We start from the raw sequence: 15745 nt of genomic DNA, 5'->3' as shown, positions 1-15745 counted from the left end.
TTTACAGATACTTACTGATAACATTTGCTAACCATACAACTTTCTAAAGTATTCAGGAAACCAACTGCAGGTAAAGAAAAACAAAATACTTAAAATTCCAACAGTCATTCTAATAGTTCTTCTGAGCTTTATCCACTCACCTTTTGTTTTTCCTGCTTAAGGCATGAAACTGCTACCCTATTTTAACCATTCTCCAAGGTCTGCTCTGTATTTTATCCATCCTAAATTATTCTTGTATGGCCAAGAATAAATTTGCCCATAGCTGTAGTCACAAAATGGCTGCCTGAGTTTCAGGCTCAGTCTTAAAAACCTTACAATGCTGCTATTCAGCAAATCTAAGAAAAAATATGGATCTCCTAAAAGTTTGCATGATGAAAAGTGGGAGAATTCGAGGGAATTATTTTATTCTCTACCCACCTTGCCATCCTTGTCTGCTTTACTGACAGCAGCATTTCCACCAGCTGCTAAAGCACTCTCTGGAGATGCAGGAGCTCCAGGATGAGTGTTTACAGTTCTTCCACCAATATCTCCCTCCAAAGATGAAGCAGCAACGTTAGGAGAATTCAAAGAAGCTGCTGCACATGCCAGTGGGATGGTTGAGCGGTTCACATTCACAGCTGTGACATAAGCAGCAGTATTTGGAAGCTGGGGCTGGAGCTGCTGGGAGGCAACAGAGTGGTGGGGAATGATCACAGCTGCAGGAATAAGGCATGTTGGACTCTGTGCTTGTATGGGTGTGACTGCTGCTGTAGGCCTTTCTTGACTGTGTGCAGCAACTAGAACAAAAAAAATACAATGTGAGAGAGTTCATCTTTTCACAAGACACAGAAAGTGAGGTACAGTCACTGTGTTATAGCTAATCAGTCATAAGAAGCTTCCTTCCTACTTTTGTAACTTAATGGTATCTTACACAGCATCAAATTTATGTCACCAGAATAAAGAAGTAGCATATGCTATCCTAACTTGCAGTATGCAACAGAAGAATAACAGCACTACAACTACTGTGAAGAAATCCAAGCTGCTAAGTTAAATGCCTCACATACAGACAGAGATACAAAGTGAAGATTACATTCTAGTTCACAAGAGCTAGCTAAATGCTGCCTGGAACTTGTTTGTTCCTTTAATATGCTCTGTAGTTGTCAGGGCACATAAAACAAAGTAGGAAGAAACACTCCTTATAGAAGGTGCTAAAAATATAATTGGATTGTTTTCCCTAAACTATTCACAAAATCCACAACAGATTTAGTGGGTCTTTCAAACAATAAGTACAGTGGCAATTACTGCTATGAGTGGTTTCTCTGAAAACGTAAGCTATTGTCTCTTGGGATGTTTAAATATAGAAGTGGATTTACTCATACCCCTGTGAAATAAAAGGAACATCTACACTGGAAGTTGAAGAATAGCACAGGGCTGAACACACTAACCTGGGCTGCAGCCTAGCTGCAAAGCAAAGCTCTGCGTGAACTAATTTATTCTTTCCAAGAAACAACATAGCTATTATAGTTATATGGTCAACCATACATGCTTTTGGATCATTTCAACAGCTTCAGTATCTCTGCACCACTGGGTGGTATGAAGTGCAGACATCTTAACTGAGTAATATGAGGCAAAACGCAGCATCCTAGTGCTGCACAGCCTCTTTCTTTCAAACACTCTGAAACGTAGTGTCTAAGAAGGGGTCATCCCTCTAGCTTCGTGCATGTCCATCTCAAATGTATCAATTCACTCTGATTTTTCAGAGTTTTGGGCTTGTTATAAGCGATATCCTGGAATCAAGCCTCTAGCACTTGCTCTCTTTATTCTGCTCTCTACAAATTCCCCTGGTAAATTGGTTAAATTGCATCAACAGTGTATCAGAGAAGACTGACAAAGTTCACAGATTTGATATAGCAATCCCATAGTATTATACCCAATTACAATCTTTATGATGAGAAACACAAATTCTTTCTTGAAAACAAAGCACCACTAAATGCTATGTCTATTTTTTGATACATAACCTCTTCCCTTGTAGCAGACCCTTCCTAAACTGAGTACCATGAATATTTCAAAATGGAAGATAAGGAAAGTGCAGCAAGATTTTTGGTAAAAAACAGTTATTAATGCTACCTTTTGTTCATGAGACAAAGTCAGTTTTCTTACAAGTAGCTGCTATTCTTCAAGATATGTCTATACTTACATGCAATCAATGGAGTACAAGCATGGAATAGTTTTCTAGTTTTGTTTTCTTATCCCTGATGAAATCCATAGGAAAAATGCTTCAAGTCACCCTATTTTCATATAGTTCATCCTTTAATGAAAGAGGCAGAATATACATTTTCTTTCCAGTTCCTCCCAATCAAAGAATGCATACCCCCTCAGTGAGGGTGATGACAAGCAATGTCTCACTAAGATCATTTGAGGAAGGATCCTTTAAGTCCTGAGCTAAACTGAAACTGAAGAACAGCCCTGCAAAATGCAGCATTGATCTGTGAAGCCTCATCAGAAGAGTTACACTCAGCAAAAGTGCTAGGGAAAGCTTAAGATGATTACATTTCAGATGCTGACTACAAAGTTCTCTGTAACATTTGAACATAAACCAACCATTATTGCTTCAGTTCTCAGGCCCTTATAAGGGACAGATCTGTATTTGTGACTGAACAGTACACCTTTACACCACAATCCAATGTTAAGCTCTCTGCGAAGAGAGTGCAGCCCCTTTGATTTTTCCATTTGGGACCTGAAAAGTTGGTGGGGAGTATGTTGTCATGTCTTTCAGCTGAATGGAACTGTAAGAGCTTATTCATCTTGACAGCGGTGCAGAGATGTGGGGACAGAAAGACCTCTGGAGCTCACAGGAACCTTCTCCTTTGTACTGTCACTTGCAAACTTCTAGGCAGCTCAAAAGAAAGATTTAGAGTAGGAACCACCTATGCCTGAGAGGCAGGAAAGTACAGATGCTTTGCTTAGTTTCTCTTACCAGCTGCCAATAGCACCTGGTTAGTTTTATTTAAAGGTAAAGAATAAAGCTGTTACAGAGGACTATCACATCTGTTCCAGTCTAAGATCAGACTAGAGGAAGATGAGGCCAATTAAGGAAATAAAATATCTAAAGACATATGTATATATCCTACCTCCAAAAGCAAACCTGGTGCTGACATCTGAACGTGCACAGGGTGTCCTAGGAGATACATGACTCTGAAGAGGGAGTGAGCTAATTCATAGACCTTGAGACCATAAGAAACAATCATCCTTAAGGGAATAACAGATAATACCATTTGCATCTTTTGCTTTCTCTTCTGGTCTGCCCATAAGAATCTCGTGATTAAAAAAACCCCTTTGTCACGACTCTCTCAGCCAAGAAATTTGAGGCCCCGAATTCAAGTCTGGAAGAAGGAACATTGGGATAGTTTGAAATGGAGTATATTCTTTTCTTCTTTTCTTTTGAGGCCCTAGGAGCCTGGAACAGATCAGGCTCCAGTTGTGTGGTATTTTCCTAGCCTGGCAAATCCACAAAGGAGTGCATGGATTTGGTAAACAAAAACTCTTGAAAACACCACTATCAATCTTTACAGATCTGGGTTTAAATAACAAGAAGGCATGCTTCACTATGATGTGGCCTGCCCCAGACAATAAAGGCAGAGTTATAGCTGTCAGAAATACAGAATTTTATGACATAGATGGTATGGATCTTGAAGCCAGTATAGCCTTAGTGTTTCAGAGTCAAAGCTGAAAGAAGTTGCAGTCAAAGTTAGAGAACAAACTGGAATGCCTAAGGACCAACCCTGAGCCAGAGATCTGAAAAAGAGGAGGGAATGAATACTAAAGGTCTTCAAAGATGTTAGGAGATAATTTAAAAGTGAATGCTAAATTAGAGCAATCTGTAACTGTTATGCAGTTAACACAAAAAAATAAGCTATGACTCAGATGTTCTTACCACTTTTATTACTATATGAATTGCATATGAGTGGGGAAGCTCAAAGAATGTCCCGATACCAGATACTGCTGGAATACAAAAAATTCCACCTAAAGTACTTGCATATAAATTCCCAACAGTCAGAGTGTGTACATACACACAGTGGCTTAGAAGAGAATAATGAAAGATTCAACAATTCAGAGAGATATATTGTCATTTCAGAAAGCATTCAACCCTAAAAAACAACATAAAATGTGCCTTAAAAAACCCCCAACATATATTTACACATACCCTGACTCCACCCACTGGCCCAGACAGATCCTAAAGTTTGTCTGACACACATAAAAAGTTTGGGTTTGTTTTGTTTTGTTTTTTTACCTGTTCTAACTGCATTGCGAGCCTGGTTGACTGTCATTTGTCCTGTCACGTGCATAACAACCTTGGTTTGCGGACTAGTTTGGATATGCGCTGCAGAAACCACAGCTGTGGGTACTGTGCTGGAGTTCACTGCCACACCATTCCCCTGGAGCTTCTGAGATGTTCCACTAGCAGTGGAAGGGCTGACCATAGTTACCACTCGTCCCGTTTGGCCAGCGGTAGACATGGGAACTTTTGTTTGTGATGCACTCGTCACTGTCCTGTCAAAATTAAAAGCAAAACACTAAAACACAACTGAAAAATGACCTAGTTACTAAAACCCACAGCTCTTCTATTATCCAATTTTAGCATTAAATCCAAGAACAGAATCATTTTGGACTTGAAACTAGATAAACTATTTAGACACTTGTATAAAAATATACCTTGTAACTGGAGCCACATAGTTTCCAGGAAAAACACCGATCTTGCTTGTATGCATGGAAGTTCCCTTGAACCAGCCATCTTGACAGCGTTCAAACACTAGGAACATTTCTCCCTTCCGCAGTTCCAGTTCATCTTCTTTTCGAGGAGTGTAAGGGTATATAGCAATATACCTAAAAGACAGGAAGTAGATGCAATTGATAAACCAATTGAAAACATCACTTGTATTTTCTGGCAGACAGTTCAGTCAGAGATGAGAAGGCATGACAGAAAGGATTATGTGTTAGTCGATCCATCATACTATTACAATATTAAAACAGAAGTTACAGCAGTATTAAGGGAAACAATGACCGTTAAGAATATCCTGCTAACTAAACTTTAATGTCCGCTACAATACTTCTAATAGGGTTGTCCATTTTCTTAATTTAGTGAACTTAATTATATAGGTGTTTATCAACCACAGATCCCAGCATATCCCACTTCTCTCTCCCTACACCTGCTTCTAGTACCTCTCAGACTTTGTGACATGCCAACTTCTTTTTTCTTTGGAGAGGTGGGAAGCATGGAGAAGTTCTGTTAGTTGAGAGTTAAAGATCAGTATTAGAACTACTTTTCAAATTGCAAAACTGGAATCTCCCTGTGCAACAGCAGTGCCAAAGAAAGGATATGTTACTAGAACTTGAAGTCTGTGGGTAAGGTAACTAGCAGTTATTCACTTGTAAAGTTTATATCCTTTTTTTTCTTCTAAGCAACATTAATGTACCTGAAATACAGTGCACCTGAAATCATAGTGAGAGTTCAGAAACATTCTGCATTTTTTCTTTTTAAAAATGTATTCTTAGGAAAAAAAAAAAAAAGTAGAAATAAAACTGAAGCTCCTGCAGTTGCGTGGTGGAATATGCCTAGGGAAGTCTTCAAATAAGATCGCAGTTTCCTATCATCACATGAAAAAGCAATACTGTTTTAATCACCACAGTGTTCTACTTTCTGCCACACTCTGAACATCAGAAAACCATTTAAACAGTTTAAAAATGTTTTTTTAATTATGGGCCCAAACCTATGGGAAAGAGCATTCTAATAAATCAATTTCTCAAGAAGAATACACTTTTCACAAGAAGCGGACAATTAGGGTAGACAGGTAGAATATTCCTTTTTTTGAAAAAGGATCCACAGTTACTTGCAATGCTAGTCTTTCCCACTCCCCTTGTAACCCCAAGGGTAAAGAAGTGACTTTACAAAATACTTTTTCATCAAAATTGTCTCTTGTGCACAGTAACAGCAGCATTAACTATATGCTTCTCCTTTTTGCATTATGTTTTTGTTCCTTACTGTCCACACAGGAAACTGCAATATCTGCAGAAATGCTTTAAAGGCAATACAGGCACCTGGTAAAGCAAGTCCAAACACGCTTTAAATGCTACATATGACACTGGCAACAAAAGGCTTCACTGGTACATGATTTAGGGGGATCTACAAAGCCACATACTGAAGCTCTATGGGAAAGCAACTGATGTGCTTTAATTGGTGTTCATTAACTTCCCTTTTAGTTAAATCATTCCAAATTTCATTAGTATCCTCATAGTGAGGAACCCTTTGAAGATGGAGGATGGGAATAAATGAGATGGGAACTTGATTAACTGCACTAAGCAGAATAATCCATAAGAAGCAGCGTTAAAATGCTTGACACAAAAGAAACAACCCAAATCCAGATGCACCTGCTATACAAGAAGGGCGCTGTTTTGGAGTGGGAGGAAACCTGGTGGGAAGATAAAAATAAAGACACAGAACAAAAGCAGTCCTTGCATTATTCAAACATGTCCTATTAGATGGTTCAGCCACTCCTGAATTTTATTTTTAATTTTATCACTTATTCTCCAAGCTGCACACAAAGAAGTTTCCAAGAAGATACTGTCAGCAGCACACATTAATATACAAAATATTTTCACCCAGAAGGATGACGCACATTTGCTTGTATTACAAGTGCAAAGACATAATGCTAACTAACAGTTTTCTGCCTTCATTCCAAATTGCCACCCACTAATTCAGTGAACTGTAGAATCTTCAGTCAAATTTCAATTGCAACTTACACAAGCAGTCTGACAATGACATACTAATGTAACAGTCTAAATGAAATACAGCACTTCCTGTGTTTTGGCATAAGTTATTCCATATAAGAATAGCCTTTTCAAACCATACGTAACAGAAAATACTGAATAAATTCACTCTGGTATTTGCCACTTGAAGTTATACTGTCTTCATCACTAACTCAAGGGTTCATTCATCTTCTGCGTGACAAATACTTTATATTTTTGGAGTCCTTTCTACACACAGCAACAGGTGATTATATTTACCTAAGACATAAATAACCCTCAGTATGAAGGCTGTTTGGGGATATCACCTTTACATATGTTTTGTTGCTTTTGTTCTGAGCTGTATGCTTGGCTTTCTGGGAATTCTAGGAGAATCTAGCCAGCTGGCATGATATAAGCACATGTGAAATTATTGATCTCGTTCCATTTTTCTGACTGGCGAAAAGTTTCAATTTTACTTACACACTTGGACGAGTTTGTGGTCGTAAATGTGCCATTTGGTCAGTTGATCCTGATGTAGGCCTTTGCATTACACTGCCAGACTGAGGTCCAGAAGAGGCTGATGCAATGACTGCAGCAGACAAGAGAGGTGGTGGCGGAAGTGGGGGATTCATATTCTGATTTTATGAGAACAAAAAAAAATAGCAACAGATGATCAATATTGTTTGACGAGTTGAACTGGCTGCAAAAAAAAGTATGATATTCTAAGGAAATAGGAAGAAACCAGCCGATTTCAGTATTCCTTTATCTACTGGTACAATATAACTGGAGAATTAGGCTTGTCTGTATTTCTTTTTTTCCAGTTTAAAATCTGGATGTCTTGGCAGCTAATTAAGCAAATGACAAGCAATTTCTCAGCACAGGAAAAACTTAAAGCATTGTTTCTAATTCTAACGTCTTTAGGATAGGACACAACAAAAATACAGAAGCCTTCCAGGAGGCAGATACTGCATCCTGCTGCTGACTGTACTTCAAAACATGATTGTTTTTGTAACCTGAAGCTGAAACATAATATACAATTCAGCAGCAGTGCACCCAAAACCCACCCCTTCTGGGGGAAATTTTCTTTTGATGTATGGGTTACAAAAGCGAACACAATATGAGACCATAGTTACTGAGCTATTGTTACCACTTTCTCTTATTCTTCTAGTTTAAAGAGTTAGCTTTTGAAATTCAGTATTATCAAGATCTGTAATCTTTAACAAACACCCCAGTAAAAAGGCACAGTTCCTTTACAGACACATCATAATGGGGGTCCTGCCTACAGGCTTCTATGCCTTTTGAGAATCAATGGCACAATTGTTACCTTCTGCTCTGTAAAGCCTCAGACATTTCTTGAGGACCTTGTGTACTGACACTCCTGGGAAAAGTCTCTCACAAAAGGAGAACTTTTCCTTGCCCCCCCTTCCAAAAATAATTATTTGTGTTATAACACACACAAAAAGAGTAATAAAATACCTCCAACATTTGAAAACGTAAGACTGAATTAATTTCAGACATGATGTTCAACTTAACGCAGTACTTTAATACTGAAACAAAACTCTAAACCATACCACTTCAGGTTTAAAAAACACGTAACAAGAATACAAATCAACAAAAATATAAATTAACAAAATGTCCTGAAGTACTGCCTGGCTTTTCCAGTGCATCAGCATATAAATACATAGCATTACGTTATCAGTTTGGAAAAATATATAATTGAAAGTGATTTTAATTCCCCTCAAACAGCCTGCTTCTAAAGGGTGGGTATTTTTGTTTTTCTAAACAAAAACCTGTAAAGAAAATAAGTCTTAGTTCTACAATGTGTGAGTATTACCTGGCTACATTTGGTGAAAGTGTTAATAAAAAGCTCTCTGAAGTAGTCTTATGCTGTCAAGACACAGTAAAGAACTACATGATTAAAAGCTTTCAATTCTAAAGAAAACTGATTAACTCTTATAGTTTTTCACTCAAAATTCTTATGCTTATGATATAAATTGATATGTTGTGAAATATTCTTATTTTATTTAAAGCTTTTCTTCTGATTGTACATTAACAATTTCTTAAGACCGAGCGGGCCTCCTGTATCCAACACAAAGCAGACGTGACCTGCTGAAGAAACATTATTGTGAGTTTTGATACTAACAGTTGAGTTATTTACAACGGCAATTGCATTTGCTTCACATTCTAGATCCCCATCCAGCCAGCAAGCTTTTTAAAATATCTTGATAATTCATACTGAAATAACAACATTTCTCTTTCAGATGCTTTGCAGCAGAAGTTATTTGCCCCTCCCAGTCAGCTTCAACAAACGTCTTAACTGAATTCAAGCTGGACGTGAGCATCTAACTTTTAGACAACCTGTCTACTGAATATAAATTTAAACCTTTTTTTAGGCATCTAGATTCCTTTATACATGGTAGAACCTGTAAATCCACATTAGGAGATGATTAGCTGGAAATCTTTAAAATTAAACCCATTCATGCACAATATCAAGGTTGTCACGATTCCACAGTTCATGAATCTCTAAAGATATAAATGCTGGGCGTTGTATTTTATTCATTTGAACACACAATATACATTGAATTTTTAGCTGCAATAAAGGCGCTTTCCCAGCTCTATTTTATTCTGCTTTATTCAGGTTCTGCTTCCCTCCCTGTGTCTATTACTATGGTAATGAAACCTGCAGTGAGCCACAGACCAATTAAACTCTTAAAGACTTGGCAAGTACTAAGAAATCTAAATAAACTACCTGATAGGCTTTAGAGGACTAACACTCCTCAGCTTGCACTGCTACAACTTGATAAAATATATCCAAATGCTCTAGCCAAGTTTTCAAGAAGTTTTCTGGTATGTAACCATTTTTCTAGCTGTTGAGAAACATGCCTAGCTCCAGAGCACAAGCTAGTTTTGATGGTTCCCATAGTCAACATTCTGTGAGCCAATATGCGCTAACCCACACGATTTAATAAACTATGCTTATCAAAATAATTAAAGACTATTTTCATTTTAGTTAGTTAAGGGGGAAAAAAAATGAGAGTTTCTGCAACTACTTTTCAGACAACAAGGGTACTTTCAAGCATATGTAACAGCAAATAAGTGATACATTTTTTTTTTTAATTGGAAGATGAAACATTATTTAATTTGATTTTAATTTCTGTAAAAACTTCAAATAGTACCTATACTCATGTTCTAGAAACACATAACATATTACTAAGTTTACATATAGTTAGGTTGCATACCCATATCAGTCAACTGAAGATCAATAACTAGCTCACCCAAAGAATAACAAAAGGCACAGCAGTGGGGGGGAAATCATTAACTGTCTTTGCTCCCACAAGGTCTAGGAAAAAAATATATGACTTGCAAAATCCCCTGAGGGATAACAAATTAAGGCTCATGTTTAACAAAATTTCTAAACTATAAATATGTTTATCAAGAACAGGCCTCTCATACAAAACCTCATCGTTTCTTTCAGCTGCTTCCTCTTCCCAACAAAAGTTGATTTGAATTTTTGTTGGTTCAAACGCAGACAGTTCTTATTTAAACCTCCTCCTGACTGACTTACACTACTGAATCAGCTGGAACTACATGAAAGAGAGCTAAATGTCATCAGTATACTATAACCCTCACAGCTCGTGCCTCATTAATAATAATACAGACTACCTTACATACTTTAACATAGATAGGCAATTTTTTTTGTGCGTGGGCAAGAGAACAGGACCAGAAAAAACAGGGATTTTTTAGTTTATGAAACCTTCACCACATAAGTGAATGTAAACCATCCAAATATAGACCACCTATTTCTGCTAGTTAAGTGCACACACCAAGACACCATTTCAAAGTCAACATATTCAATCTGCAGGAGTAGCAATATGGTCAATTGCAGTCCAAAATACTGTTAGCTTCTCAAGAGAGTGTAAAGAGAGTGAAAGGAAGGTAAGTTATCTGTTGTTGCTACATTCTGGTTTTCTGCTGCTGCTTTTGAATGTAACTCTTTGCTACGGTATATTTTGTCTCTTTTTTCCATATCATAGTTCAAATCACATACTTCCTTTAAGAGTTTTTTCAGCAAAATCTATGGCAACTAGATCTCCTCCATTAGGTAACTACCTTATAAATTACATCCAAGAATTTCCTCCCAAGTAAATAAGCCTTACATAACTGTACGTGCATATTTTCACCCAACAACTATTGAACTTGACACCTGCTAGTTTATAAAGAACTTCAAATATACTAAGCACCTACAAAGTTCAAAAATGCCAGTGGCCAAGAAGAGAAGAACAATTAATGCCCCCATTAGGGGCAAAGTTGTGGTGAGTCCCAGAGAACAGTGTAAATGATATTACCACAGACAAAAGCTTCAGCTGTGAGAAGTTTGTCTCAGTTCATAGCTTCTTCAATTTCAAAGAATCAAACCTCAAAACACAAAACAAGAATTAATGCTGTCGACTAAAGAATTAGGCTAAAGAACTGCTGCTGTAAAATAAAAATTTTAAATAAACTATCACAGGTTTTCTGAATGCAACTTAAAATTTGCTTAAGAGATACAAGCAGCAGATAGTGTATACAGTCACTCGACAAAAGCAGTCTCATTCATAAGTCTTATCCGTGCCAATTTTGGCTGCAAATTTGTAAATTACTTCATACAATGTTTGGTACCAAATACCATCTACAAAAGATTATTACAGACAAAACAAAATTTAACACAATTGGCATTTTTTGAACCACCATAATATTTCCCAAAATAACAATGTAACAAACTAAGATGTGATCCTATACATGCACACAGATAAAAGTCTCACAGGCTCCTTTGAGCTAGGAATGAATCTCAGCTGTTTTAGAGAAACTTGTTACCCAACAAGACAGCTCAAAATATCTCCTCTTAACAACAAAAAAGTCATATTTCTTACAGAAGACACTAACTTTTTTTTGTTTCTAGATTCAGGACAGATAAATGTAGCAAAGATACATAATTCAGGATTATTGTAAAGGAATGTATCTTTTTCTTCTTCACTGATGGGGAACCACACTCATCCTCTTCGATTTCTTCTTTCTCCCTTAATCTGAGTTTGGCATGAAGTAAAAGAAGTTGTACAAACAACTCAAAGAACAATCAATAACTTTAAATAGTGTTATAAACACCAAAACAATTGACAGGAGGAAGATCCAATTAAACTATCTTCATGCTAAAGAGAAACTCTCCCTGTTACAAGCCAACTCCCTTGTCATTTGCTTAGTATTCAGAAATTAAAAAAAAGCTAAAGGGAGAAGCTTAGAGCAGTGCAGGAGTTTATACTTACAAAAGCAAAAAATAAAAAGTCAAAAGGACTCAAGCCAACCACTTCTGATGTATTAAATAATACAATCACAATTGTTCTATAGTTTAATGCTCAGAACGTCAGGGAGGGAATTTCCAGACGGGAAACACCTAGAGAGACAAGAACATCACTTTCTCTCTTGACCTGTCAGGACTGTTTTGCACATTTCTAGAATTAAAACAAGAGTTTATGAAGCAAGAGGAAAAGTGGACATGAAAGACGCACTTCACAGTCTGACTATAAACTGCATTATCATCTAATATCATCTACAGTAAAAGAACACAGGAGTGACCTGACTGTAGCCTGAGCTGTCAGCTTGTATTTTAGTCATGCTGAAGACAAGTCAAGAAGAAACAGAACATTATGTACAGAAGGTTATTGACTTTTAAAGAGGGTGGCAGAGAATAATTCAGATCCTCAATGGGAATTATATGCCTAATTGGAAACATAACCAGGAACATGGTTATCACAAAGAGAAAGTAGCACTCCAGGATACAGGACGATCATGTGGCAGGAGTTTCACTCCATGCTGCATTTAGCACTGTAATTTAATTCCTGTGGGTACCAGTGGTGAGATCGCTTTTGAACAAGCATACGCAACTAAAGCACCCGAGGTGGTCTAATGACTTCACACCAGCACCAAAATAAAGTATTTTTCCACACTGGCATCAAAGAAAGAACTACTGATTCTTAGTAACAAACAAAAGCATTTGTTACTGAGAGGGGAAAAAAAAAAAAGCAACTTCCGTTAGAACTTTTGAAATTATGCTTTGAGTCCTGCCTACTCCACCCTCTCCAAAACATCTCAGCCACAAATTAAATCAATTACTCAGTGTTTGTGCATATATGTTAGCTAGACTTATATTCTGCCTAACAGCACAAACGATAACAAAACTGATTTTGCATGCTGTTATCACAAGTACTTTCTGAAGGAGAGGATGAAAGAAGTATAAAAGATTACATGGATTAGTATATAAGCAGCTAATTGTTTCTAGTACTAGATGTACACCTCATATGCAAAGAAAGGACCTGGGGGTCCTTCCTGGTGGACACCAAGTTGAATATAAGGCAATAATGTGCCCTTGCGGCAAAGAAGGGTGATGGTACCCTGGGTTTCACTAGAAAGAGTCTTGCTAGCAGGTCAAGCAAAGGAGGTGATCCTTCCACTCTCCTCAGCACCAATGAGGCCAAACCTGGAGTACTGTGTCCAGTTCTGGGCTCTCCACTACAAGACGGACACAGACATACTGGAGAGTCCAGTGAAGGGCCAACTAAGATAATGATGAAGGGACTGGAGCATCTCTCCTATGAGAAAAGGCTGAGAGAGCTGGAACTGTTCAGCCTAGAGAAGGCTCAGGGGGATCTCATCCATGTATATAAGTACCTGAAGGGAAGCTACAAAGGTGACAGAGCCATACTCTTTTCAGTGGTACCCAGTGACACACAAACTGAAACACAGGAGGTTCAGTCTGAATATCAGGAAACAGTTTTTCACTATGGGGGTGACTGAGCACTGGAACAGGTTGCCCAGAGAGGTTGTGGAGTCTCCATCCTTGGAGATATTCAAAAGCTGTCTGGACACTGTCCTGGGCAACTGGCTGTAGGTGGCCCTGTTTGAGCAGGGGGGTTGGACTAGATGACCTCCAGAGGCCCTTCCAACCTCAAGTGCTATGTGACATTAAAATATGAATCTCAGTATAAGGAGATTATTAATTGGTTCCAGATTAGCATAAATTTAATAGTAGGATTGCACAGATGACCTACAGATTGAAGGAGTCGTTAATAACAAAAGGACACAGCATTGCTACAGCGCAACCCGCGTTACTCAGTAAGGCAGGGCAAAAGACACTGTCTGTATAATTGTCAATAATAAGATCATCTGTCTGAAGAACAAAGAATGTGAAATATATTTACTTGTATGAGAACAATTACTACATCGTATGGGATCACAGTGGATATTTAGCTGAACATAAACTTTGTGCTACACTCAGGCCAAATAAATGGATGCAAATTCTCAAGATACAAACATCAGACTAACAGGATAAAAGTAAAAGGCTCATACTATCAATATTTTTCATCACTGAAAAAGACTGTGCAGTATTGTACCTAGTTCTGCAATGCGCTTACCATGTGCTTACCATGCCAGAAGGAAGTACTGAAGACAATACAGAAAATAACTGCATCATAATTTTAAGGACTGAAAAACATAAGAGTCCCAAAGAAAGCTGTCAAAACGCAACCTCTCACCTGCAACCAAGCCACACCTAAGCATTACTTAAACAACAAAAAAGTCGATAATAGAAGACAGACAATTCTGCCTTCGATTTTGCAAGACAAATGTGTAAAATGATCCAAGTGCCAAAAGGCAAAAGTTGAAAACAAAACCAGACATATTTAGTAGCAAGGCTATTCATCACATTTTACTTCCTTTAAAGACAGCAAGGATAATTAGACACGTGAACAAGACCAAGCTTTGGGGTTTTTTGCTTGGGTTGATTTGTTTTGTTTTTTAAACTAAGTGGAGATTTATTATTCAACTATGCCCCCCGCCAAAGGTTAGGGGCACAATTTTTGGACTTGAAACAAGAACTAAATTTTGAGAATTCCTACGATCAAAATAAAGACTCATTAAGTTCTGTTGAAGATCTCTGAAAACTGGTATCCATAGTCTTTACTGCAGATAAGGTCAGACTCTGATAAGTGCAGTATGATACAGGACACTCCAGAGCTTCTCCACCATAAGCATAGCAAAATGAAGAATTTCATTTGGTTTTGGAATAAAATCCTGCACTTTTTGAAGACAATGGCATTTTCTTTGTCCAAAGGAAACAACATTGCAATATATTCCTCCCTTTAAAAGATGGACACTTGCAACAGTTTTTCATATTGATCCCCAAGAACTTAGATATGCTAGGTATGTCCTTCATCTGCCACAGGTGTACACACAACTAAAATAATCTTATTTAATTAGAAGAAAGCAGGGTTTTGAAACTTATTTCAGAGAATCTTGGTAATACTGACTTAAATAAGACAGAAATATCTGGCAGTTGTGGTCTCAATGGATGTTTTTTTGTAACATTGTGCTTGTTTCCCCCAACCTCTCGCCGAGCATAATCTCCTTCCTACTCATGCTGAAAAGAAACACTGCTTTGGAAGGAAGCGTGCTTCTTATGTTTACTACAGAGAAATAACAGAGGAAAGCTGGAGAAATGGATATGCATGACATGATGCAAACATTACTGTAGCAATAATGCTTTTGCTATAGTTCAATTTAAGCCATTGTTTATCACATAGACAATCATCATAAAATCATCACTTCAAATCAGTGTATCAGAACTCAAGAGAAAAAAATGACTGTACAGACCAGAGATAAGTGGGAAGTCTGAGTTTTCTTAAACAGTACTTACACCAAGAGCAGCTTGGTAGGTAACTTCTGATGGGAAGGTAAATGAAGGCCCTGTTGTGACTGGGCTGCTAGGGGGTGGAGTCACAATTAGTCCCGTAGTACCAATATGAACCTGTCAAAGAAAAAAAACCAGGAGGGTCAGTTCTGAGTAGTTTAATAGGAGCTGGTTTTGACACAGCTGTAAGCTTCATGGTCAAAATCACCAGTACTCTACTATCTGTAACTTTAGACACTAGACTAACTGTAACTAGAACACTAG

At 37.7% G+C, this 15745-nt stretch overlaps 1 protein-coding gene across 1 annotated transcript in view; it reads right to left on the bottom strand.

Annotated features, from left to right (window-relative positions):
* SH3RF1 (SH3 domain containing ring finger 1) overlaps window positions 1–15745 on the bottom strand; it is an 89585-nt gene that overhangs the window by 11336 nt on the left and 62504 nt on the right. Inside the window, exons 6-10 of the mRNA XM_074866500.1 lie at window positions 15488–15598; window positions 7243–7397; window positions 4693–4863; window positions 4271–4530; window positions 418–776 (exon numbers count right to left, since the gene is read on the bottom strand). Coding sequence (XP_074722601.1) covers window positions 418–776; window positions 4271–4530; window positions 4693–4863; window positions 7243–7397; window positions 15488–15598 — 1056 coding nt within the window. The remainder of the gene's footprint in view (window positions 1–417; window positions 777–4270; window positions 4531–4692; window positions 4864–7242; window positions 7398–15487; window positions 15599–15745) is intronic.

Source organism: Strix uralensis, chromosome 4, assembly GCF_047716275.1.
Source record: "Strix uralensis isolate ZFMK-TIS-50842 chromosome 4, bStrUra1, whole genome shotgun sequence".
Classification (NCBI taxonomy): domain Eukaryota; kingdom Metazoa; phylum Chordata; class Aves; order Strigiformes; family Strigidae; genus Strix; species Strix uralensis.
The sequence above is the reverse complement of the archived record's forward strand: the minus strand, read 5'-3'. Positions and strand labels throughout refer to the sequence as shown.